Below are 26,256 nucleotides of genomic sequence, written 5' to 3' on the forward strand. Positions count from 1 at the left end.
GCCACGGCGGGGCGCTGGCGGGCGTGCGGCTAGGCAGCGAGCGGCGGGGCGCAACAGGCGCGGCGCAGGCACGGCAACAACGGGAGGCGGCGGTGGTGGCGAGCGGGGATGGAGCCCGGGCGCGGCGCGGGCATGGGGTAGGGTCCGGCGCGGCTAGCCGGAGCCGCGAGCGGCGGGCAGTCAGCGCCGCAGCGGAGCCGCAGCCTCGCACGGGCGCGCGTGCATGGGGTATGGCGGGCGTGCGCGACGCGGTGAGGCCAGGCGAGGCGGGGGAGGGTCGCGGTCGGGCTGCAGCAACAGCAGGGGTGACGGCGCGGGCCGGCGTGGGCGGCACATCGGTGCGGCCGGGGACGCGGTGGCGGATGGCTGCAGCGTCGCGGCAGCAGTGCAGCGCAGCAGGACCAGCAGCTTGTCAAGAGCGGCAGCAACGAATCAACAACAGAAGTGGTAAACAGCTAGCAACGCACGAGCAGCAGCAGTACGCACACACGCGTGCGTACGCAGAGCTTTGGGGCGGTGATGACGAGATCAAGGCGGCGTCTACAGCGACGAATCAAGGTGGAAAGAAGGGGGATTCGGGGGAGGTGCTCACCTCGAGGCGCAAGAAAGGCTGGTGGGAGTTTAGTAGCTCCAGGAGCACGACGCAGTCATCGGCAATCCACGGCGGGGCAGCGGTGGCGACCGACGGAGAAGGCGAAGCTGACGGCGATGATGGGGCGCTCCGGCTCGATCCTCTGGTCGTAGGCGAAGCAGCGGTACCCAGCGGAGCTGGCGGACGACCTCATAGGTGGCGGGAAGGGCGGAGAGCGCACGGGCGTCGGTGGTCATGGCGACGACGGCGTCGGGCGCCCTCGGGCAGAAGGCGGTGATGGCGAACGAGGCCGAGGGGCGGATCTGAGGAGTGGGGAAAGAGTAGCTAGGGTTTGCGCCGGGGGAGAGGCATCGGCTAAATAGGGGGGCGACGTCGGCCGATGATCGACACGGCGTCGGTCGGTGGCCGGATGGGCGCCACGATCCCCCTCGCTCCTGTAGCGAGGAGAAGGACGACGAGGTGGGGTGGTTGGGCCGGCCAGGTTCAGCCATGGGGGGTTAACTGGGCCATTTGGCCCAGGGAGAGGGGGGTTTGGCCTTTGCCTTTTATTTTTTATTTTTAACTTTTCTGTTTACTAGTTTTCTACATTATTTACTATTTACTTTAGTTTTATAAATTGTATAACAAACTCCTAAATTAGTGTTATCACCTAGCCCACTGTCACAAAAAGTTTGGGGGCAAAAGGAGTTGTCTAACCATTTTTAGAAATTCAAAAGGGCCAATTTTAAAAGCTACTTGACCACCAAATAATTTCCAAGGGCACTTTCGGAATCCAAAAGAGGTTGGTTCCAATATTACAAATACCCAGGGATTATTTGCCACACTTTGAACATTTTAGTTTTCAGGTTTGGAAAATTTGATTTTTTGACTTTAAATTTGAGTTTGAATATGAACAGTGATTTGGATCAAGTGAGGATTAGCAACAATAATGTGATGACGTGGCACCATTAGCAGGGATTTATTGTAGCTTAATTATCCGGGCGTCACAAGCCTGTACTAGACTAGCTCGTTAATCAAAGATGGTTAAGTTTCCTAACCATAAACATGTGTTGTCATTTGATGAACGGGATCACATCATTAGCAGAATGATGTGATGGACAAGACCCATCCGTTAGCTTAGCTTATTGATCGTTCAGTTTTATTGCTATTGCTTTCTTCATGTCATATACATATTCCTTTGACTATGAGATTATGCAACTCCCGAATACCTGAGGAATACCTTGTGTGCTATCAAACATCACAACGTAACTGGGTAATTATAAAGATGCTCTACAGGTATCTCCAAAGGTGTTTGTTGGGTTGGCATAGATCGAGATTAGGATTTGTCACTCCGAGTATCGAAGAGGTATCTCTGGGCCCTCTCGGTAATACACATCATAAGAAGCCTTGCAAGCAATGTGAATAATGAGTTAGTTGCAGGATGATGTATTACGGAACGAGTAAAGAGACTTGTCGGTAACGAGATTGAACTAGGTATGATGATACCGACGATCGAATATTGGGCAAGTAACATACCGATGACAAAGGGAATAACGTATGTTGTCATTACGGTACGACCGATAAAGATCTTCATAGAATATGTGGGAACCAATATGAGCATCCAGGTTCCGCTGTTGGTTATTGACCGGAGAGGTGTCTCGGTCATGTCTACATAGTTCTCGAACTCGTAGGGTCCGCACGCTTAACGTTCGATGATGATTTTGTATTATATGAGTTATGTTATTTGGTGACCGAATGTTGTTCGGAGTCCCAAATGAGATCACGGACATGACGAGGAGTCTCGAAATGATCGAGAGGTAAAGATTCATATATAAGACGATAGTATTCAGACACCGGAAGTGTTCCGGGGGTACTGGGTACGTATCGGGTCACTGAAAGGGGTTCCAGGCATCCCCCCGGCAACTACATGGGCCTAATGGGCCAAGAAGGGGACGGACCAGCCCCTAGGGGGCTGGTGCGCCCCATGTAGGTCGAAATAGGGGGGAAGGAAAGAGGGGAAGAGGGAAAGGAAGGGGAGGGATTTGGCCTCCCCCTTCCTTCTCTCCTCCCTCCTCCTTCCTTTCCCCTCCAGATGAATATGGAAGGGGGAGGCCGCATTGGGAGGCGCCCAAGTAGGATACCTCCTACTTGGGACGCCCCCTTGGCTGCCTCTCCTCCCCTCCAACCTATATATATGAGGGGGGCACCGCTAGAACACACAACTCCTAGCCGTGTGCGGCGCCCCCCTCCACAGTTTACACCTCCGGTCATATTGTCGTAGTGCTTAGGCGAAGCCCTGTGCGGATCACTTCACCATCACCGTCGTGCTGACGAAACTCTCCCTCGACACTTTGCTGGATCAAGAGTTTGAGGGACGTCATCGAGCTGAACGTGTGCAGAACTCGGAGGTGCCATACGTTCGGTGCTTGATCGGTCGGAACGAGAAGAAGTTCGACTACATCAACCGCGTTAACAAACGCTTCCGCTTTCGGTCTACGAGGGTACGTGGACACACTCTCCCCCTCTCGTTGCTATGCATCTCCTAGATAGATCTTGCGTGAGCGTAGGATTTTTTTTGAAATTGCATGCTACGTTCCCAACAGCTCCTTCACTACCTCGGCGGTCCCTTGGGATCGAGGGTTGTCGTGTCTGAGGCGGAGCGCGCGGCTCGGCAGTAGGAGCGTACGACCGACGCAATGCGAGTCGCCGCTCCGTGTTCGCCAGGAGCGACATGGCGCCGGACTAGGTGCACAACGACCCAGACCTCGCCGCCGTGTGGGCGCTCGACCGCTCTGTGACCATCGTGGAGACGGACGCTGCCCGCTAGGTGTCGCCGCCGCCTTGACGGCGAGCTCGCCAAGATCGGCGAGGAGTGGTCGCTTAGCGACTACTCCGCCAATGCCGGCCGCGGCAAGGCTGCCGCCAGGGCTCCGAAGGCCACATTGGCAGTGGCAGTGGCGGCACGGCGCGCAGCAGGAGGCAGAGCGGCTCCTCTGCGAGCAGCAGGCAGCCGCCGGACAAGGCTGTCGCGGCCCTCCGGTGTCGTACCGCCGTTGGAGGGACCACGACGGCGGCGACACCGACAGAGACGGCGGTGCGGCAGGGCAGGACGGCCACGCGTACGAGGTGGTCGTCTGGTATATGGTTTAGGTTTTTTTCTAGTTTTTTAGTTAAACAGTCGAAATATCAATATTTTTATGTAAATTATATCCGAACTTGAATGAAATCCGTCTGGTTTGATCGAATTACGTGAGGTTGGTTCGAATTGTTGCCGGATGTATGCGACTAGTGTCGGATGTTGGCCTCCTGCATTCGTGTCCATGGACTGACTCCCCTTGTCCACAGACAGATGCGGGAGGAAATCTGTGGAGCGACATGGCGCCGGACTAGGTTCGCAACGACCCAGACCTCGCCGCCGCGTGGGCGCACGACCGCTCTGTAACCACTGCGGATACGGACGCTGCCCGCTAGGCGTCGCCGCCGCCTTGACGGCGAGCTCGCCAAGATCGGCGAGGAGTGGTCGCTTAGCGACTACTCCGCCAACACCGGCCGCGGCAAGGCCGCCGCCAGGGCTCTGAAGGCCACGTTGGCAGTGGCAGCGGCGGCACTCCGCACGACGCGCAGCAGGAGGCGGAGCGGCTCCTCTGCGAGCAACAGGCAGCCGCCGGACAAGGCTGTCGCGGCCCTCCGGCGTCGTACCGCCGTTGGAGGGACCACGACGGCGGCGGCACCGACGGAGACGGCGGTGCAGCAGGGCAGGGCGGCCACGCGTACGAGGTGGTCGTCTGGTATAGGGTTTAGTTTTTTTCTAGTTTTTAGTTAAACAGTCAAAATATCAACCTTTTTATATAAATTACATCCGAACTTGAATGAAATCCGTCTGGTTTGATCGAATTACTTGAGGTTGGTTCGAATTGTTGCCGGATGTATGCGGCTAGTGTTGGATGTCGGCCTCCTGCATTCGTGTTCATGGACCGACTTCCCCTGTTCACAGACGGATGCGGGAGAAAATTTGCGGATTGCTGTTGGAGATGCCTTTAGACCTCATAGATTCTTTTTTCCGTTGTCTTGCATGCACCCTATCTATACTCATGTTGCTGCAAGTTCACATGGAGCATCCAATGAGCTATATACGGCGTGCAAATTCCTGTTTAATTTTGTGGAACAATTGATGCTACGACCGCTTGCTGGTGGGTAGCAGGGTAGATTTACGGAGCGCACTTTCAGCGCACGGCGGCATTGGCGCACTTTATCTAGGCCGTGTCATGCATGCTTCGAGATGGATACAATAAGTGTCTGCGTGTAATATGAATGATATACCGGTTCCTAACTGTAGCGCTATATACACAAGATACGGCCCGGGATCGCAATAAAGTGCAGCCATATTGCCGCTCCTATTTGTGCCATCGTGTTGGGATCCAATGCCAAACTCGTCACAGGTCCAACTTTCTATGCGGTGAGCTCGTACTCCCTCCGTTTCTTTTTACTTCGTATATAAGATTTGGTCAAAGTCAAACTGCACAAAGTTTGACCAAATTTATATAAAAAATATGAACATCTACAATACTAAAACTATATAGTATGAACATACGTTTCATGGTGCATCTGATAATATTGATTTTATATTGTGAATGTTTATATTTTTTAATATAAAGTTAGTCAAACTCTACAAAGCTTGACTTTGACCAAATCTTATATGCGGACTAAAAAGAAACGAAGGGAGTACTGCACAACATGTGCCTGCGTCAACGGATGCATCCTCATGTCTGCTTGGCCCCGCTCATTTCAGATGAAAAGTGCATGAGATCTACACCTATTTAATGAAATTTAGCACACGAACGGCTCGTCCCTAATTTTGGCTTGGGCACTTTGTGTTTGTCTGCATGACCTACATGAATTTTAGCCTCGCATAAGTTTTGGCCCCGGTATTTAGTGTCTTTAAATGAAGGACCTGCCCGAGCTGTCGTACATCTCTGTGTGCATGACCAGTGTCGTTGGCCATGACAGCTAGCGGTCTGTGTGAGAACTCTAACCTGGCGATTGATTAATCGAACTGTGAATTTGAAATTTGCTGAATGTGGTGCTTTGTGTGGGGATAAGTCCAGTGTTTCCACTGTTAAAAAGTGTACAACGGTATGGTATAAACTGTGCAGGGTTGCGTGTGCTGTTGTAAACGTGTTGGGCAGGTTAGGATCGATCTCATAGCTTTATCTGTTAGTATCATGTAGGAGTATCTGTTAGCAACTTAGCGTGAGATCAATCCTAACTAGCCGGGGGTAAGTCGAGAAGGGTCGTCTGGCCTGATCAAAACAGATGGTTACAGTGCTATGTACTGGGCGAGTGTCGGGGCAATTAGTACGTCTGATGGTTAGTAATGGAAATAATTAAGTTTCATAAACAAAAAATTGATTGCGTAAACCCGGTTAGAACTGCATGCATGTAACCGTGTGGCTCATATAACACTGCACGCTCTCCGTGATTAGTCCCACGTGATTAGCTAAAGTGCCGCAAGTGAATACCAACTAATGGTTGCATAAACATCTATGAAAAAATTTCTACATGGTCAACTTATATGTGCAGAAGAATTATTTTGCTCAACCAGACAAACAATCCAGCCGAGCGAGCTGGCAAACTTTTCCGTGCCCTGACCTGTGCCTGAAGTTGGTACAAGATGCAGCCTGTTCTAAAATGCGGGCTATCATGGTGCTTGCTTGCGGGACATATGCTGCACATGCAGGAGGAATCCAGGACCAAGTCTGCTGGATTACGCGGCCAATACAGCCTGGTGAATAACAAACACATCGCTCCTATACATTGTTCCATAAATGCTAAATGATGATCCACACGAAACCGAATGGTGAGGATATGCATACCACTAGACGCGGTGCACCAAAGGAGCTTTTCGGTAGATTTACTACTACACTAGCTAGTGTGTGTCGTCAAGTTACGTATTAACATATGGTTGATCTGGTTCAGTTATCTTTTCTGAAAATAATTATTGCAATACTACCTTTGTTCTGGTTTATGGGTCATCTTTGTAATTTGTGTCAAATTTTAATCAACGATTTAACTAATAAAATGTTAATATATGTCAACATAAATTACTATATCATTGGATTCGTATTTAAACATAGTTTTTAATAATACAATTTTTTATGACATGCATGAACATAGTTAAATTTATGGTTAAAATTTAGCACAGAAATCAATGAGGACAAATAAACCAGCAGGGAGGTAGTAATAGCTTAGCGGTACGCACACACGTACTAGTCGCGTACGTAGAGGGTGCTTGGATACGTTTTAGTCTCATGACTAAAAGTAGTGGGACTAAAACTTGCTAGCCTCACCCATGCTTGGATCCAAATACTAAAGAGACTAAAATCAAGTTAATGAGCATTTATTATCCTCCAAACCCTTCAATACAGAAGTCGCTTGTGTTAAAGGAGAGGAGTTAAATGTGGAGAGAGATGACTAATCCACATTTTAGTAGGGGTACCTCTGACTAAAAATTTTTAGTCTCAAGACTAGTTTTAGCCCCTCTTTAGTCAGGGATGCTTGGAACTTTAGCCTCTTAAAGAGACTATTTTTAGTCAGACTAAAATAAGTCCCTTGAATCCAAGCATCCTCCTAATTTTTTCCGACTTGGAGCAACGCATTACTAGAAACAAGGCAATTAATGCACAAGATGTGCATGCATGAGCTAATTACAGAGAATAAATGGCGTGCGGAAGGGGTACTTCATGCCCATTCGTGTGCATTTGAATGTATGCATGAGTCTTTCCTCCTCCTCAAGAAATGTCTTTTTTCTCCTTCCGTTAGCGTCGCCGTCAATCTGCCCCATCTCCGATGGCCTTTGGGCCGTCAAGGTGCGAAGGATCTCGGCCCCCCGTCAGGGGCGGGGGTTCTCGTTTTTGTTAAGATCGACGTCTTGGTTGGGGTTGCGTGGCGGTGGCGATATCTCTTGGTAGGAATAATGTCTCTCACGTCCTACCCCTGTCCTGATGGTGCAAATAGCGTCGTCCAAGGATATGGAAGTGTGTCTTCGTCGGATCTCGCGGTATTTTGTCGATGTTTGGTCTTTCTGTGGATCTATTTGGATCCAAATTTTTTGTTCATGTGGTTACAGGTTTGATCTCCCGATCTACAACTCTCTTCATCGGTGATAATTGCTGCCCTGGTGTGCTGGTCCTTTGGGGCATTAGCACGACGACTTCCCGACTGTCTACTACAACGAGGTTTGCCCGACTTAGGTGAGGGAGGACCGATGACGGCGGCGCGCCTTCGGCTCGCTCCAGCGCTTATAATCGTTGCTTGGCGGTGGATCTGGTTGTAATATTTTTTACCTCTAATGTTACTGCCATGATTGATGAGTAGATTAGAAAATTTTCTGGCAAAAAAATGTATGCATGAAATTAGGTTTTCTTGAACGAAAGCTGATCAATATACACACAGTTTGTGCCAAAAAGACAGCACATCCATCCCACGGGCACACTCGTGTATGTGCAGCCCGCACACACGTAGCAAACTTACCAATATGTGGTTGGATGGTTAGGTGGACAGTGGTATCCCCAACCCAACAGGGTTCAAGTCCTGATGCTCGCATTTATCATGAATTTATTTTAGGATTTCCGGCGATGCATGTTCAGTGGGAGAAGACGTTCCCGTCGACTACGAGGCGCCTAGTGACTCGTAAAATCTTAAGATGATATGCTGGTCCAGTCTTTCAGAGGTACTCATAGAGGTAGAGTGTGCGTGCGTACGTTTATAGAGATGAGTGTATGCACGTATATATGAGCGCTTTACGTCTGTACTGTGTTAAAAAAAAGAACATAAAAAAACCAATTGAAAACAGAATATACTATTCACAAAAAACACAGAATATACACACATTTTTTCTTTTCCTTTTTGCGGGAACAATACATATTGTTTCTTTTGGCATGAATCATACACGTAGTTTTTGTTCTGGCAACATATATGCACTGCTAGCGTTATGATTCTTAAAATGAAAATACCTTTTCCCTTTTGGGTGGGTCAGCCGCTTATGTTAACAAACCATGCACACACTTTATATTATGTGTATGATATTATTATTTTTACATCCTCTATTTATGTGATGTAAAATTACGAATGTAAAAACATAAAGTAAAATATACATAAAAACATATTTTTTGTGGTTTTATCATTTATATCTTGGTTTTCTTATGCCAATTTTGTGCAGTGAATCAATATAAACGCTACTATTTGTATACCAGATGTAATTTTTAATACAATGACATAAGAGTACATCATATGTGAAATAACTTATTCTGCATCATGTGTGATGAATAACATTATTATTTATATATTGTTCCACAATGTAGTGCATATTAGGGGTTTTAAGTCAGACATATCTATATTCTATAGAAAAAAAAATCAACATCCACATTACAAAATTAGTATTAAAGTTTTTCTAGTGGGGAAAAAGTAGTATCAAAGGTATCATTAGATTCATCATGAAGTGAATTTCTACATTTTATTTATTTAGTATTTTAGATGCTGGTAGTTTATTCTGTAAACTTGGTCCAACATAGACATGTTTGACTTTTGAGAAAACTAATATGTGCTACACTGTGGAATGAAGGGAGTATATAACGAATCTCTTTTCAACAAGTGACTATTCATCATGATCGTTGATTCACCCATGATTTAAGTAGTAGTTGGCTTTGTTGAGCAATGATTTCTATGAATAGGTATATCAACCTACATGTATCATTGACATACACATACATAAAACCTTCTATATATGAGAACTTTAATAGCAATTTATCAATAAGACCATAGGGTGGCATATCTACGAAATAGTGTTGACGCTTTCTCTTGGTCATATAACTACACACATTTTTTCGCTACATGATTTCCCCAAAGTATTAGATCCCATTGGGTTAACACATAAATAGTTGTGTTTTATACAAGAAGGGCTCATGCATAAATCAAGTGGTTTATCCATTGGTTAACCAGCAGACCTTTTACCAACAAGAAAGAGGTGCCAACATCAAAAGCAAACTTTTAGCAAATTAGACGGCCCATTAAATCTTAATCACTTAAATGAGCAAAACACCAACACAAGGTCCAATGAAGCTCCACCACTTCATGGGTTATTTTTCTCTATATGTGGCCACGTCATATTATAGCACGTTACCGTACCACCCCCATAACTTAATTATGGTATGTGTTGGATGGTTAGGGGGAGGAGAGTAGTATTCTAGACCAATAGCTCGGACACGGGTTTGGTTGGTAAAGACGTGCCCAGTGCTGGATAATTATCACAACCATCTTTTCAGGCTTTTAAGGTCCAATATGAATAAGGGCTGAATATTTTTTTAAAAGAGTTCCTAAGTTAGCCAGAGGTGTCTTCGGGCCCACTGAGTAGTCAACAATCCTAGGCAATGTCGTAGAACTACTTTTTGCATGTGATTAATTATGCCAGTTACCGAATGAATGCAGGATTTAGAACAACTGGTTGAATATTTCCCAATATCAAATTCATATGATCTTCTACACAAACATTAATGGCACATCTATGCCAAAGATAGATGTGGTTCTTAAGAGATTATTAATTGATGATTTTGCATAGGTATATCGTAACGAAAGAAACTGTCAGGCTGTCATTGACACCAACAGTTATGTTTGTGGATTGCCCCTTCCCCAAGATTTGACAGTGCTTCATGTGTGCAACAAACCTCACTACCCATGTTAATGAAACACCAAGCAATGCAATCCATAACAAGATAAATTTTTAATCTTCTGTAACAACACTATAAAATTTGAATGCTAGAAAATAATCAACACAAACATATTTCCAGGCTTTTAAGGCCCAAAACGAACAAGGGAAAAATATTTATTAAAAGAATCCCTAAGTTAATCTAAGGCATCTTCGGCCCACTGACTAGACAGTGATCCTAGGAAATACAATATAACTGATTCTCAAAAAAAGGAAATACCATAGAACTTTTTCCTTGCATGTGTTAATTACCCCAGTTACTGAATGAATGCAGAACAACTGACCAAATATTTCCTATATCAAAATGGATGGAAGGTTTAGAATAGCTGGAAAATATTATCTATATCAAATTCAAACAGTCTTCTACATGAACATTAAAGGCACACCTATATTAAATATATAGGTGGTTCTTAACAGATCGTTAATGATTTTGCATAGAGAATTAGTAATGGAAGAAACTGTCAAGCAGTCATTGACCCAAAAAATTTATTTGTAGGTTGCCCTTCCTGAAGACTCTCCATTGCTTCATGTGTGCTCACAAACTAAGATCATGCGGCACCAAGTAATTAAATCTGTAACAAGATAACATTTTAAACCTATAAAACAACATAAAATTTAAACACTACAAAATAAAACATCACAAACATATTTTTACAGGCTTTGAAGGCCCAATAAGAATAAGAGCCAAATATTCTAAAAATAATTCCCAAGTTAACCCGAGGCATCTTCGGCCCACCGACTTGTCAACTATACTCCTCAACATCGTAGAACTATTTTTCCTTGCATGCGATTAATTACTGCATCTACTGAGTGAATGCAAGGTTTAGAATAGATGACCAAATATTTCCCTATATCAAATTCGTATAATCATAAACATTAAAGGCACATCTATACCAAAGGTAGAGGTGGTTCTTAAGAAATTGCTAACGGTTTTGCATAGAGATACCGTAACGGAAGAAACCCACACTGTCAATGACCCAACAATTTTATTTGTAGGTTGCCCTTCAGGAAGGCTCTCCATTGCTTCATGTGTGCTCACAAACCAAATTCATGAGACACCAAATAATTAGGTCCAATACTAGAAAATAAACATCACAAACATATTTCCAGGCTTCGAAGGCCCAATAAGAATAAGGGCCAAATATTCTCAAAAGAATCCCCAAGTTAACCCGAGGCGCGAGGCATCTTCGGCCCACCAACTAGTCAACGATCATCATCAACATCATAGAGCTATTTTTCCTTGCATGCGACTAATTACTCCAGTTACTGATTGAATGCAAGGTTAGAACAGTTGGCCAAAATATTTCCCTACATCAAATTCTTATAATCACGAACATTAAAGGCACATATATACCAAAGATAAAGGTGATTCTTAGGAGTTTTCTAACGATTTTGCATAGAGATATCATAACGGAAGAAACTTTCAGGCTGTCATTGACCCAACAATTTTGTTTGTAGGTTGCCCTTCCTAACAACTCTCTATTTCTTCATATGTGCTCACAAACCAAGTTCATGAGACACTAAGTAAATAAATCTTAAACCTGTAAAACAACATAAAATTAATACTAGAAAATAAACATCACAAACATATTTTCTAGGCTTCGAAGGCCCAATAAGAATAAGGGCCAAATATTCTCAAAAGAATTCCCAAGTTAACCCGAGGCATCTTCGGCCCACTGACTAGTCATCGATCCCCATCAACATGGCAGAGTTATATTTCCTTGCATGCGATCAATAACTCCAACTATTGAATGAATGCAAGGTTTAGAATAGTTGGCGAAATATTTCCCTATAACAAATTCGTATAATCACGAACATTGAAGGCACATCTATGCCAAAGATATAGGTGGTTCTTAAGAGATTGCTAACGATTTTGCATAGAGATGTCGTAGCGGAAGAAACTTCCAGACTGTCATTACCCCCAACAGTTTCTAGGTTACCCCTTCACGAAGATTTGCCATTGCTTCCCTTGTTCAACATAATTTAACCTCACCGACCATGTTCATGATACACCAAGCAATTATATCCATAAAAAGATAAAATTTTGACCTAAAAAATAACATAAATTTAAAATACTAGAAAATAAACACCACAAACATCTTTCGAGACTTTCAAGGACCAATGTGAGTAAGGGCGGAATATTTCTAAATAAGATATTAGTTAACGACTCTCGGCAATATGATATAGCCATTTTCCCTTGGATGTGATTAACTATTCCAGTTACCAAGTCAATGCACTGCTAAGGACATCTGAGTAAACATTTACCAATAATCAAATTCGTATGGTCTTCTAGATAAACATCGACGTTACATCTCTACCGAAAATGGAGGTGGTAACCGAAGAAACTGCCGGGCTACCATTGATGCCCCCGGCAATTATGTCTGTAGATCGCACCTTCATGAAGATTCGACATGCGAAGCCATATTCATGCAACACCAAGTTACCAAATCCATAGTGAAGATAAAAATTTGAAACCTCTAATAAAACAACATAAAATCTAAAGAGAATCCACGAATCAAAAGGCTTCCCTAAAAACAATTGCGTGTGGGTTTCTCTTGGGTGCATGTTGATCACACATCTCGAGGACGTGCGCGCACTATTCGCCACTTGGTGCCGATTCCAACCACTCTGTTCGCGCGACAAGGACGGCACACAAGCGAGACGCAACCGCGCACGTAGAGTACATACAAATGTACAGCGGCAGCACAGCAGGTAGTACTCCCTCCGTAAACTAATATAAAAGCGTTTAGACTCCGGATCGATGCATGGGGCATGCGCGAAACAGCGTCGCGAATCTAAAAGCACGGGCGTGCCGTCCTCGTCGTCGTTGATCTGGTACACACGTACAGGCTGAGCCGCGCGCAGCCGCAGGCCAGGTGAAAAGTATAAAAATGAAAAGACCGTTTCTTTCCATGTAAGCTGCTGCCAGGTGGGTCGCACCAAGCACTACCGCCCTCTCCGCGCGGTGGGGGCCGCGTGCCGCTGTCTCGACCGGCGCGCCGCGACGAAGCCCGCCCGCCCGCCCGCCCGACGTGTCTCCGGCTGCCCTAGTGGTGGCAGGAAACGATTCTTTTTCCGTGCGTACGTGACGGGGGAAACCGATGGCTTGGCGCTCCGGTGGCGTGCGTGCATGGGCTTTGTTTGCAAGACGGGATGCGCTCGCCGGGCCACCGCCCCGCCCCGCATCGCACTCCTCCACTCGTTCACGTACCTCGCCGGGCCAGGGCACGAGGACAAGGCGAGCGGACCCCGCCGCGCACCGGCGTTGGTGATTTTGTTCCGTTCCCCATCCTTCCCTCCTCACGTCCCTTCTCCGCCTTCGCCCGCCGCCGCGCGCGGCCCCGGCCTGTAGATTCCCGCCCACGCGTACCGGCGTGTACGCACCTGCTAGTTAACCGCGGATTGTACGTAGTTCCGTTCACGCCTGGCTGTATCGTCGTCGTGCACGACCATGCAAAAAAAAAAAGACTATAGACGAGGGACCTCCGGTGGCGTCCCTAATCTCTACTGGTACGAGTATATTAATAATCAGGAAACACCAGAGGGGAGGTCGTTCTCGTCGTGTTATTTTACCGCCGTTCACGCTGGACCAAGATTGGATCGGGGATCAGGAGCGAACGAACCAACCAACGTGCATGCATGGAGCACGTTTTGCTCCGTTTGACCTTCCTTCATCAACAAGATCCCGCGATAAAAAATGCAGGGCTGTGTCATTTTTGTCTATGAGGCTGTTTTCTTCTTCCACCTAACACCAGTTAGCTTTAGCCTGGATAAAAGTTGCATCCTTACGTAAGCACCGTGATATGTGCGTTTTACGACACACACGACAAATTCTGGATGATTTTCGCACGATGCAGCACATCAAGCAAAGGTGGATGGCACCGTTCAATCCTCCATCGTGCGGAGTTCGGCTGGCAACTGTCGTCCGCACAGTAGTTTCGATGTTTTACTTTGTACTACCAATGGTAATACGTACGAGTACTCCTTACGTAGTACTGTAGTAGTACTCTGTATTATTATATGTATATATGCAAGGGTATGGATGAAAAATGGAGAAAGTCTGTATGGTGGCGTATAGCATGGTGGGAGGCTGGGAGGTGAGTCCGAGGCGTTTCGTGTACACGTAGCGAGAGCAATCCAGACGCTGGGTACTACTACTACTTTTCTGCGACTCGCTTTAAAAGCCTCCTCCTCGCGTCGCCTCGCCCCTCCTCCCCCCCTCCGCTCGCTCGCTCGCCATATTTCCCTGCGCCCCCACGATTCCCACGCCTCCCCAAAACCCCCCCTCGCCCCGCCCCGCCCCCCGCACCGCCGGCCTAGGGTTCCGGCCATGTCCTCGTCGGGGCCGCCGAACCCCATCGCGCCCGCGCACGCCACTGTCCTCACCGGCACCCCCATGTCGGTGCAGCCCCAGCCCAAGCCGCCCCCGCCGCCGCAGCAGCCGTCCGGCTCCGCCGCGCCGCCGCCGTCCCAGCAGCCGCAGCCGCAGCACCAACAGCAGCAGCAGCAGCAGGGCCCTCCGCCCGCCTCGCTCCAGCAGCGGCCCAGGATCTGCTTCAACGCGCACTGCAAGGACCCCAAATCCGAGGGCCAGCGCCGCCGCGGCTGGCGCCTCCGCTCCGGCGACTACGCCGAGCTCTGCGACCGATGCTAGTACGTACGGTAACCCTTCTCTAATCGAATCTCCTGCCCCTCCCTCCCTCCGCCCCAATCGCGCCCGTTCGATTCGTGCGGCCGGGGAGAGCTCGCTCGCTCCCTCCCTCCGCCCCTCCGGAGGCGGATTCGCCTATGGCGCACACCGGATCTACGTGGAGTGATCGCTACGTCGGCGCGATTTCGGCGGATACGCGGGGGTTTTCTGTAAAGTTGGTGGTTTCGGGGAGCGCTTTGACTTGCGTACGACGACTCCTGGTGCCTGATGCATGCATGCATGTGTGTTTTCTGTTTTCTGTGAGCAGTGGTTCGTTCGAGCATGGGACCTTCTGCGAGACCTTCCACTCGGAGGTGGCCGGATGGAGGAAATGCGAAGCGTGCGGGAAGGTGTGTACGCCTGCATGCTGCTGATTCTCTAGCCTTTATGGCTCTAGTCGTGATTTGAACCTGCTGATTGATCCGTTACTGTATTTCGGTTCTTGCTGGGCAGAGGTTACATTGTGGGTGCATCGTCTCAGTCCATGCGTATGCGCTGCTCGACGCCGGCGGAGTTGATTGCATCCTATGTGCTCGCAAGTCGTATGCGGCAATGGTATGGCATCAATTTTTTCACTCTTGCGTAAGAATTTACTATTACTATTATTGGGCTGATGGCAACGAAGAAACTATCTTATGAAATATGTTGTCTCTGTTTTGCATGCTGGCACTTTAAGCTGGTGAACTCTGATCAATTTGCATGTGCAGAGATTTTACAAATTTGCATTTGGATGGTTTGCAGAATGGTTTCACCTGCACCTAGTTATGCTCACCTCCTCATTTCTAGTGTACATTCGAACTGAAAACATCCATCATTCATAGCTGTACTCTAGCTATGATGTTTGGTTGCCAGCATTAGTTAGGTGCAACCCTGTCTTATGCCCCGTTTCTACTTTTCGCATGCGATTTACCCAAAGCTGGCAATTGATTTATGTGAAGGATGTCTCTATTAGGCATTGAAGTGTTTATATTTGCCGATGCTGCAGGAGCTTTGCAATTTTCTTGTGTTCTGTGAAGTTCATATTCTAACCCTTGTTGATGCTAATTGTTTCTTATGCTTGTTAGGCACCAAGTCAGATGTGGTCAACTCCTACTGTGCATATGCCTCAAAATGTCGCTGACAGAAAAGACAGTTATGTAAAGAGTTGGAGACCTCCTACAGGCCAGATTTCAAGTCAGTGGCGACAGAATCACCAGCTGTGGAACATGTCCACTATACAGGCGGACTTGCAGCAACGTCTAGCTTATGAGTTTGATAGGCCGAGTGGCAGTGAAAAATTACCTCCAGGGCGCACTTTTATTCATGCCCAGGAAAAGAAATCCGATGACATGCATGACAGACCAACAACACCTGCCGGCATGGGCCAGATTATAAGGGACAGATATGCCAATGGGCTCGGACAGCAAACAAGCATGGATCCGACACACTCCTCTACGCCCTACCAGAGAGAAGGACCAAATCCAAATAGCCTTCATGATCCTAGTCACCATGTAGGAGAAAGCGACCCTTTGTCTTCAAGGAAAGGGATAATTTCAGATGGTGGTTCTACTGTATCTACTGGCTTTAAGCTTGATTCACATCATCCATCCATTCTAAAGGATGATGCGGCGTCAACCCTGCCGACAATGGGTGGCTACACTATCACTAATTATCCACCGGTACCTGGACGAAGCGACCATCTCAGAATCATACCTAATAATCCGCAACAACCACCCACCACGGTGCCCCTCTCAGTAGTGCAAAAACAGTTCTATTCCCATAGTGTCATTGAGCCCAACTACCAAGCGCAATTTCGTAATGGAAAGCCCAGAATGGATCCAAAGGCGAGATCAGAATTACTTCCCCGCTACTGGCCTAGAATAACAGATAAAGAGCTACAACACTTATCGGGAGAGTATCCAAAAAACTCTACGTATCTTAATGAGCAATTTCCTCTTAGACAATATATTCCTCTCTATTGTAGTAATTAATAATAACATAAGCTCATTTTTTTAATAATGATAATGACATCTTGAATTATATCAAACTTATCTTAAAAAATATATTTCTTATCTATATGTAAGTGTCTCCTTAACACTCCTACAGTTCGAATTCTGTTATTACTCCTTTGTTCGAGAAAATGTTAAGTGCCAGTGATGCTGGTCGAATTGGTCGTTTGGTGTTGCCAAAGAAATGCGCTGAGGTAAGTTGATTCACATGTCATTCTTAATTATACCTATGTTAATTTGTAGATTCTCCATGATTAAATTATGTTAAGGCTACTGTCCATGGAAATTTTCTTTCACTGTTGCTTACTTATTCTTTATGCATGGTAACATGATCCTGGAAAACACAAAGATCCCGGGCTTCAAGGAGATCGTTTTTAAAGAATTCGGAAAACACATTTTGGAGTTCCAAAAATCTTGATTTTTCTTCACAAGTGCATGTGGATGTTCACTACGCACTTGTAGAATTTCATGAAGAAATATGATTAGTTGTGTCCTACACCTAGATCTATTGATGTAATGTTTTTCTATTATATAGATCAACACATTCTTTTTGCAGCGTACAAATTAAAAGGACACATCTACATGTACGCAGGGCCTGTTTCTGAAATCTACTGTAACTTCTACTCCCTTTGTTCCTAAATATAAGACATTTTGGTAGTTCAAATTGATTGAACTACCCAAACGTCTTATATTTAGGAACGGAGGGAGTAGTTATGATTTTTTATATTTTGAAAAAATCTGGACTCGACATGATCCATTCTTTTCTCGTTACTTGGTTTGCTAACTAATCTTGAACCATATTATTTTTGTCAGTAATCCAATGAGCTAGATTAACCTGATCTGTGACTATGTTCTGTAGAATGGTGGTATCAGCAACTAATCTTCTTCCCAGATGTTCTAAATACAAGTAGAGTTTGCTCGAGAAAACATGTTTGAATTTTGAAGCCTTATTATAATAGGATATGTATGGATTTTGTATACTACTCCCTCCGTTCCTAAATATAAATCTTTCTAGAGATTTCAATATGGACTACATACGGATGTATATAGACATATTTTAGAGTGTAGATTCATTCATTTTGCTCCGTAGGTAGTTCATGTTGGAATCTCTAGAAAGACTTATATTTAGGAACGGAGGGAGTAGGTATTTTAGTTCTTAGAGAACCACCCTCATGAAAAATCATTTTGTATAGGCATACTTCCCTCCAATCTCTCAGCCAGAAGGACTTCCCTTAAAAGTTCAGGATGCCAGTGGTAAGGAATGGGTGTTCCAGTTCCGTTTCTGGCCCAATAATAACAGCAGGATGTATGTATTGGAGGGTGTCACACCTTGCATTCAGTCGATGCACTTACAAGCGGGCGATACAGGTAGATATCCTGTCTTAAAAACATGCAATGCACTAGATGTTGAATATATTACCTTAATATAAAACCTATGAGTAGTAGCGTTACTTAGCATGGGTATAACAAATTAGTACCCCATTAGGTTTTTTCCTTGTACCATGATATCACACAGTACACATCTTGTACAGATAAAAGTACCATGATCTGGCAATGTTTCTTATCCACTAGATTGGGGCATGTGATTGTAATTCGTTGTTATAACCTGTTTGCTGTTCTATTACATTAATGCTACCTTTCTTAATAATATTACCTGTCCTGATCCTATATTTGAATTGTTGGTGTCTTGATTTACATATCTTTCTCCATATCATATGTAAATTTCCCTTATTCAACCTTCAATTTTTGCCAAAGGTCATCATCCAGTCTCAAAATCTAATACAGTGTAAAATGCACCCTCGAGCTCGTAAAGACCATCCACCCCTTGTGTCCATCCCAAGCTGTTTGTGCTGATTTGAATGTCACATGCGTACATCAAACAATTAACAGAAAAAAATGAAGGGATTCTCATGTCAGTCTTCTCCATCTCCTCTCCCGCCTTCTTTACTATGCCTCTTTTCACCCTATTTCTCAGGGCCACCAGTATCTAGACTCCCTATTCATGGCCTCTCCACCCCCACACCAGCACCCTCCACCATGTCCGCTGTCCTTGTCACCATTGTGCCATGTTATGCTCTTGCCGTAGTTGCACTGCATCCATATCACAGCTGTACAGCACAGCCTCCACATTTTTCCCACGACAGACACTGTTTCTGATGACACCTAAGAGGTGTGGATCACTACAACAACTAGAATGGCTTGATAGAGCTAGGTTGACACAGTGTAGGTCGCACATCCGGGTTAATAAGATTGATAGACTACTCATATCAACAAGGAATTCCTTATTTTCTGGGAGTCCATCCGCAAAGAACCTCAAAGTTAAGCGTGCTTGGCTTGGAGTAATTTGAGGGTGGGTGACCGACTGGGAAGTTGATCTTGGGTGTGCACAAGTGAGGACAAAATGTGCAGGAAAGACCATAGTTACCTGATTGGCAATTCGCCTGGTTCGCAATTTGAATTTGCGATTCGGAGTTAGCTATATCTACCGAGTCGGATTCGACGGGGGGTACACATCTCTGATTCGTGAATCGTAGAAGGGGTTTGCGAACCCGGCAATTATGACTCGCCGCCTCTAGTATAGTGTATTTTTCTTTTATATGGAGACGTACACACTAGGTGGGCCACATCTGATCCATGTACGTAACAAAAGAACAGCCCATTAAGCCCACTAGAGAATAGAAACCCAATATGAAAGAACAGACCATTAAGCCCACTAGAGAATGGAAACCCAATATGCTGGCTTTAGGTCGATACTTCCTAGCGATCCCAGCCGCCACACACGCAGCACACACACATCTTCTACCTCATGGCTTCAGGCATGCATCTCTCCTTTGTTCTTATTCTAGCACGTCTCTCCCTTCGCGCTCGTGCTCTAGCGGATGTAGGAGACGAATGAGGAGAGAACTTGACCGATTAGGGTTCGGCGAATCAGGCGCCCGATTTCCGTTCGAACCGACCGAATTTGAACTTTGATCTGGGTTGTTAGATCTAGATCGGAGTTCGAGGCCTCTCCCAGTGAATCTGGTAACTACGGGAAAGACTCATGTAGGTCTGTGGGGCCAGTCTAGATCCTAGGTGGTAGCCAGGCGTAGCAGCCTTATACCCAGTAGCCAGTCCGGGGATCATTACACATTATGTGGCTATGTTGGAGCGGCAGCTTCAAAGCAGGCCTTGACAGGAAGGAGGGCCACCATGTTAGTGAAGACCACCACTGTCAATGACAACCACTTTGGAATGTTAGTGAAGGTAAAGTCAATGGTCTTAAGAATTTGAGATTGTTTCGAAACATTGTTAGGTTGAAAAGGATTTGGGCAATAGCTGAAGGCTGCAATGGTCTTTTTCCCTTCTCATTTGCGATTCACTTATTTTATTTTAATTTTTTCTTAAGAAAGTGGTCATGTGTTTTGCTGATAACTCATCCCGTGTAATATTGTTCAGTAAGTTTCAGCCGAATAGATCCTGAAGGGAAGCTGGTCATGGGATTCAGAAAGACAAAGACTCAAGAACAGGTACGGTGTTACTTAAGTATGTTGTGTTGTGGCTCCCATGGAGGATAGCTCTAAAATTCAATCTTTTGTTACAGTTCATGCAGCTTGTATATTGGTATTTGCTTGAATGGATGGTCGAATGCAGATTCAATTGTGTTCTTTTGTTTGCTTAATGCCTGATGAAGTATTATCATATACATGCAATAGGGCATGTCTCCATTCTTGACAATTTAGATGTTCTGCTGCATCCTGTTGTACCGTCAAGTCTTAAGATCTCCTGTTCATATGCTAGAACTTTTATCAACCAAAATCAGATATCATAACTATGCTGGCTATTGACAAAATAATTGCTGGAATAGTTTGTTTGACTATAAGTTTACATATGTTGATCAGATATTCCGTCAGGAAGAACCAACAAAGCCTGCAAATGCTGCACCAAATCTTCCAGATGTGAATATTAATGTCACTGCTCCAGATTCTAGTCCGAACTCTTCGTTAGTGCGACCAAATAAAGTCAACACAGATAACAAAGACTCTAGCCCTGTGGAACAAGCTGCCTCTAAAATAGACAAAGGTGGAGTAGCACAGAAAGAAGGGCCGGGAACTGTTCGCACATCCCCCGGACCTGTGAAGAGAAAAGCAACTTCTATCGGTCCAAAGATTAAACGGTTCCGGATCGATAACGAGGAATCCATGGAATTGAAGATAACATGGGAGGAGGCTCAAGAATTGCTTCGCCCTCCCCTGAAGGCCCCTTCGGTTGTTATTGTTGATGGCCATGAGTTTGAGGAATATGAGGTATGCCATTCTTCTCAAATATCACTTGTAGTCTTTCATCTGTTCCGGAAAAAAAACTTTTGGTCTTGTGATAAATAGTACTCCCTCCGATCCAAAAAAAATGTCATACTTTTGAACTAGTTTTGAACTAAGATTATTTCAAAACTGCGACACTCTTTTTGGATCGGAGGGAGTAGTACATATGTTTATTCTGATATTTTATTTTGTGGCACATAGCTTACCAGTGAACTTGTATTATTACATGATTTATTTTCTCTTATGTACTTGTTATGAAAAGACTAAAACCTACACGTTTTTCGCAGGAGCCACCAGTACTTGGGAGGAAGACATATTTTGTGACTGACCAATCAGGGTAATGTTTTCAGACTGATTTTTCTTGGCATGTGCATTTCACATGTGTGTAGAGATGGAACAAATGAGGCCTCCTTTTCTTATTGAAACGAATGCTTAATCCAACAGTCTGCTCAACATATTTATCTACTTACCTTTTTCTGTCAGTGAGTTCCTTGCTGTGCTCTAGCCTCTAGGTTTTAGTTGCAACATGTAATAATTGACCTCCGTGTTCCTATCTGGGAGTGGTGAAATGCCAGTGCCAAAACCTAGGCTGCCATATATCAATCTATCTGTAAGATTTCTCGCATTGTTAACTTCTGCTTGCTTCTTATAGTTTATTTATTTTATCAGTGAGAATCATCAGTGGGCTCAGTGTGAGGATTGTTCCAAATGGCGGAAACTGCCAATAGACGCCCTTTTACCCTCTAAGTGGACCTGCTCCGACAATAAATGGGATCCTGAAAGGTGACATACTGTTTTGTGTTGGCTGATTATTTCGTTATCATCGTACATTTTTATCTAGTTTCACTCGTATTGTTTATTATGACTAGCTAACAGTACAATACTGTACTAGTTACTGGTACAAAGATGAACCATCTTCACAAATTACAATTATCTAATCCTCAAAAATAGCAAATCGTGTTTAGGTCAAAAAAAGTTACCTTTCAAGTGGATATGCCGTAAAAGACATGTTTTTTTTAGGTTGAGAACTAGTATTCTTATTTTCCTGATATGTTCTCGTGGTCAACAACAATCATGTATCTGATCTACATGCCATCAAAATTCGAGGAAAGAACCCCAGACAGAGCCACTGATATTCTTGACAATGTGCAACTTACGGTTAACTTCATAAGGAAAATAATTATCCCTCAAACAAGTCCTCTCTGGGCACAGATGGGCCTTTTTCGTGCTAGTGCTAGAGAATGCCACATGTATTTACTATATAGTGTGCCAAATTGAAGCATATCTATTTTTACTGAAAGCTACAGAACACCATGGAGAAATTGTGTTACGACACAAGTGGCTGAGATCTCTTACCCAACTGGATGTTCATGAACTTCTTTATTATTGAGCTCAACAATAGTAACTATCTTGCCACCGAGGGGAGAATGATTTGCTCCTACTTATATTTTAGCTGTTGAGCTGATTGTTGTTTTTGTTTCTAGGATGACTTGTGTCTCTCCACAAGAGGCAAGCATGGAGGAACTTGCAGAACTGATTCCTATAAAAGCAGGTATGGTGGCCTGGAAAGATTTATGCATGGTTATGCAGAAGTTGAATTTTATTACTCCCTACTAAAGTTGTACTAAAGCAGCGACAATTAATATGGATCGGAGGGAGTAGTAGTTATTTCAAAATAGAAATGCCAAAGATGAATTACAGAGGGATATTTCTTTTAGATATCCACTATAACAACAAATGAACAACCGAAGGTGTAAAGGAGAACCAATCAAATGTCTACCATTACAAGATGTGCCAAAGACATAGTGTAGTCTTAGGTTATGTATGGTTGCGAGCTACAATTTGCCATGGCTATAACCCTAACCTCCAATTGTGGATTGCTACACGTTCTCAGCCGTATAGCCCATATAGTATAACATCATAGACATAACTTTTTGTCAACTTTTGCCACATTGCCTGAGGTTAGTTGTGGCCTGGACCTTGAACCAAAGTACATGTTAACTAAAATCAACACGCTGGTTCCCTCAGTTATTGTTGGGATTTAGACGATGCTCTTTTTATTGTATTAATTTCAAGACTCGCTAGAATCATGTTCAGTGGATGTTTAGGTAATGCATCCTCTAAGTTATCCCTGTTTGCGCAAAGACATTGTGATTATCTTGTGTTTGAAACTCTTGTTGAAGAATAGTATGTTGGAGGTAACACTGTACCATTATGTAATGGCTACTATATATAATAATAGCTTTTGCTTAATTGACATTGCAGGTGCTGCAAAAAAGGCTAAACTTAGGATGGATACTGACAGTATCGATGTTTCGGATGGGTTGGACACTCTGGCAAACCTTGCTATTCTTGGTGAGGGTGAGTCTCTTCCTTCCCAGCCAACTACAAAGCACCCCCGACATCGCCCTGGCTGCTCGTGCATTGTCTGCATTCAGCCTCCTAGTGGGAAGGGACCAAAGCACAAGCAGACGTGCACCTGCAATGTATGTATGACGGTGCGCCGTCGTTTTAGGACACTGATGCTTCGGCGTGAGAAGCGTGCGTCTGAGAAAGAATCGGAGGAGCCGCCTCGAAAGAAAGAGCAAGGCCAGTCGAGCGAGTCTCCACAAGACCCGCTGCTGGCTAGCACCAGTCCTACTAGCACTCCCCAGAAGGTGAACGGAAATGGTGATGACGCGGAAGAAGCCGTGGAGCATAGCATGGCATCCTCTCCTATGAAGAACCAGATTGACCTGAACATCCAGCCTGAACGGGAAGACGAGCAGTCACCAAAATCAGATGCGGTCGGTGCAATGAGACTTCCCCGAGAGAACGCAGCCTAGTGCGGCTCACCGTAGTGGCGAAAGTGGTGATAGATAACAGCAGATTGAAAACTGTCTATACCAATGGAGATATGCGGCGCCTGGAGTTGTAGCGTAGGTGTTATTACATTTTCCATACAAAAGGATCTAGTTTCCTTCCTGTTGCGGGGGACATATCTCCCGGTGTTGATGCTATATCGTGTATACTATAGATCAGTCGGTTGGTGCTGTAGGCAGGCCCCGTTGTAGGTGTTGCCTACCCTGTATGTATGTGTATTGTAAGAGCAGCGCTCTTCGGCACCATGTCAGCGGCATCATTTATTCATGTATCGACTCAACCATCCCCAACTAGTATGTGCTTCTAATGTCAAAACTCGGATAACAAACACTAGTTTTTTTTTTGAATGTTGGTAGTGCAGCTACCAAATTCATTGATCAGTAGAAGAAAAATGCGAGCTACAGGGGAACCCAATGTGGGTCAGCGCCAAGCGGCTCGACAGGAAGGAACAAAAGAAGAGGGAAAAATAAAACACAATAGCGAGCACTCAGCCTGGATCGAAAGGAATACCCGCTCCGGCCATATTCCATAGCTTGATTTCATCTCTCACTCTCTGTACAAACAGTCTGAGAGCCAATCTTTTAACATTAGCCTTTCCATCCCATGAGTCAGGCAGCAACGCCGGCATGCAGGACAGCGTGGCGATTTTCTGCCAAGAAAAACGAGACCAAGGACATTCAATCAATAAGTGTGGCGCGGTCTCAAGGCTTCGTTCACAAAGTGTTCTCCAGCCGCGGCGAAGCAGGACATCGGCCGTCAAAACCTTGCCCAACATGGTTGTCCATAAAAAGAAACGACACTTTCCGGGTGCCCATGCCTTCCATATCAGGTTGTATCCCTCCATTTGAATTGCCCCCTCGAACTGCAGCAAATAGGCGATCTCACGGAGTACTGGCATGACGGCGTGAACCGCCAAGCAATGGCGTCTGCCTGTCCCTCCCGCAGCGCCACGTCATCAAGCAGTATGGCCAAGCGAGAGAGTTCAGGTAACATTACGTCTGTAAGGCCGATGGCGAGATCCGACACCAAGTGTCCTCTCGCATAGCCTCCTGAACGGTGCGATTTTTTCGAGTGGAGATTTTGAAGAGTGATGGCGCAATGACTTTGGGGCACTGTCCGCATAGCCATCTATCATGCCAAAAGTTTGTTTTTCTACCATGTCCAAGTGATATCTCTGTTGCCATAGCAAACAACATCTGGTCTCTGTCATCGCATGGCAGTGGCAAACGCGACCAAGGTCTAGGTGGGTCTTTCCAGGCCAGCCATAGCCACCGAAGGCGTAAAGCGGCGCCAAATTTTGCAAGGTTCAGCACACCTAGACCACCAAGGTGTTTTGGCTGACAAATCTGATTCCAGCTCACTCTGCACTTGCCACCGGTGCAAGTGTCCTCACTGCTCCAAAGCCACACACGACACAGTTGGACTAGCCGCTTCAGTGCCCAAACCGGGAGTTTGTGCACCGTCATCATGTAGATTGCCAACGCTGTGAGGCCTGACTTAAGAACCACAACGCGACCGCTTTTCGCCATTAGACCACCCTTTCATGTGGCGGTCTTGTTGCCAAATTTGACCAGCAGAGGGTCAAGATCAACCTTGGTGATGTTTTTCAGGGATAGAGGCATTCCAAGGTAAGTGATTGGGAAATTCTTGCGAGGATGCCGAGAGGTGCCAGAATGTCGTCGAGGTTGAGTGAGCCGCATCGGATGGCGAGGGCCGAGCTCTTGGTTGCATTGACGTGAAGGCCCGAGGCTTGAGCAAAGCACGATAGTATCAACTTGATCATTGTGGCAACACTCTTCTTTGGGTTCATGAACAAAGCCACGTCATCGGCATAGAACAAGCATCGCATTAGCGGTGTCCGCCCTGGAAGCTTTGAGAGAACACCGCTAGCAGTGGCCAGATTCATCATTCTTTGCAACGGGCCCATGGCGAGAATGAAAAGGAAAGGAGAAATCGGATCCCCTTGTCTAAGCCCTTGCCGATGTTGTATTGCCTCCGAGTATTGTCCGTTTATGATCACCCGGGAGGTTGCGGTCCTGAGTAACATGGCAATCCATTCACGCCGGCGCATGCCAAAACCTCTC

At 45.5% G+C, this 26,256-nt stretch overlaps 1 protein-coding gene across 2 annotated transcripts; it reads left to right on the forward strand.

Moving 5' to 3' along the window:
* Positions 1–14,530: 14,530 nt before the first annotated feature.
* Positions 14,531–24,462, forward strand: LOC123052404 (B3 domain-containing protein Os07g0563300). 2 transcript variants are annotated; one of them, XM_044475552.1, is made up of 12 exons: positions 14,531–14,984; positions 15,290–15,371; positions 15,475–15,576; positions 16,086–16,933; positions 17,107–17,203; positions 18,203–18,377; positions 20,448–20,518; positions 20,891–21,295; positions 21,598–21,647; positions 21,980–22,093; positions 22,795–22,862; positions 23,576–24,462. In XM_044475552.1, the coding sequence occupies exons 1-12, from the start codon at positions 14,662–14,664 to the stop codon at positions 24,133–24,135; spliced, it is 2,895 nt and encodes a 964-aa protein (XP_044331487.1). In that variant the 5' UTR covers positions 14,531–14,661; the 3' UTR covers positions 24,136–24,462. The 2 variants fall into 2 exon arrangements, with proteins under 2 accessions (XP_044331487.1, XP_044331488.1); XM_044475553.1 differs by having other exon boundaries at positions 14,599–14,984; positions 16,086–16,915.
* Positions 24,463–26,256: the final 1,794 nt, after the last annotated feature.

Source organism: Triticum aestivum, chromosome 2D (genome assembly GCF_018294505.1).
Source record: "Triticum aestivum cultivar Chinese Spring chromosome 2D, IWGSC CS RefSeq v2.1, whole genome shotgun sequence".
NCBI classification, from domain to species: domain Eukaryota; kingdom Viridiplantae; phylum Streptophyta; class Magnoliopsida; order Poales; family Poaceae; genus Triticum; species Triticum aestivum.

Bases quoted from the DNA above. Each gene is read 5' to 3' on its own strand.
- LOC123052404 (XM_044475552.1), top strand. From the start codon at position 14,662: ATGTCCTCGTCGGGGCCGCCGAACCCCATCGCGCCCGCGCACGCCACT. The intron at 15,577-16,085 runs GTATGGCATCAA...TATGCTTGTTAG, and splicing joins GCAAGTCGTATGCGGCAATG to GCACCAAGTCAGATGTGGTC. The intron at 18,378-20,447 runs GTAGATATCCTG...AATATTGTTCAG, and splicing joins CTTACAAGCGGGCGATACAG to TAAGTTTCAGCCGAATAGAT.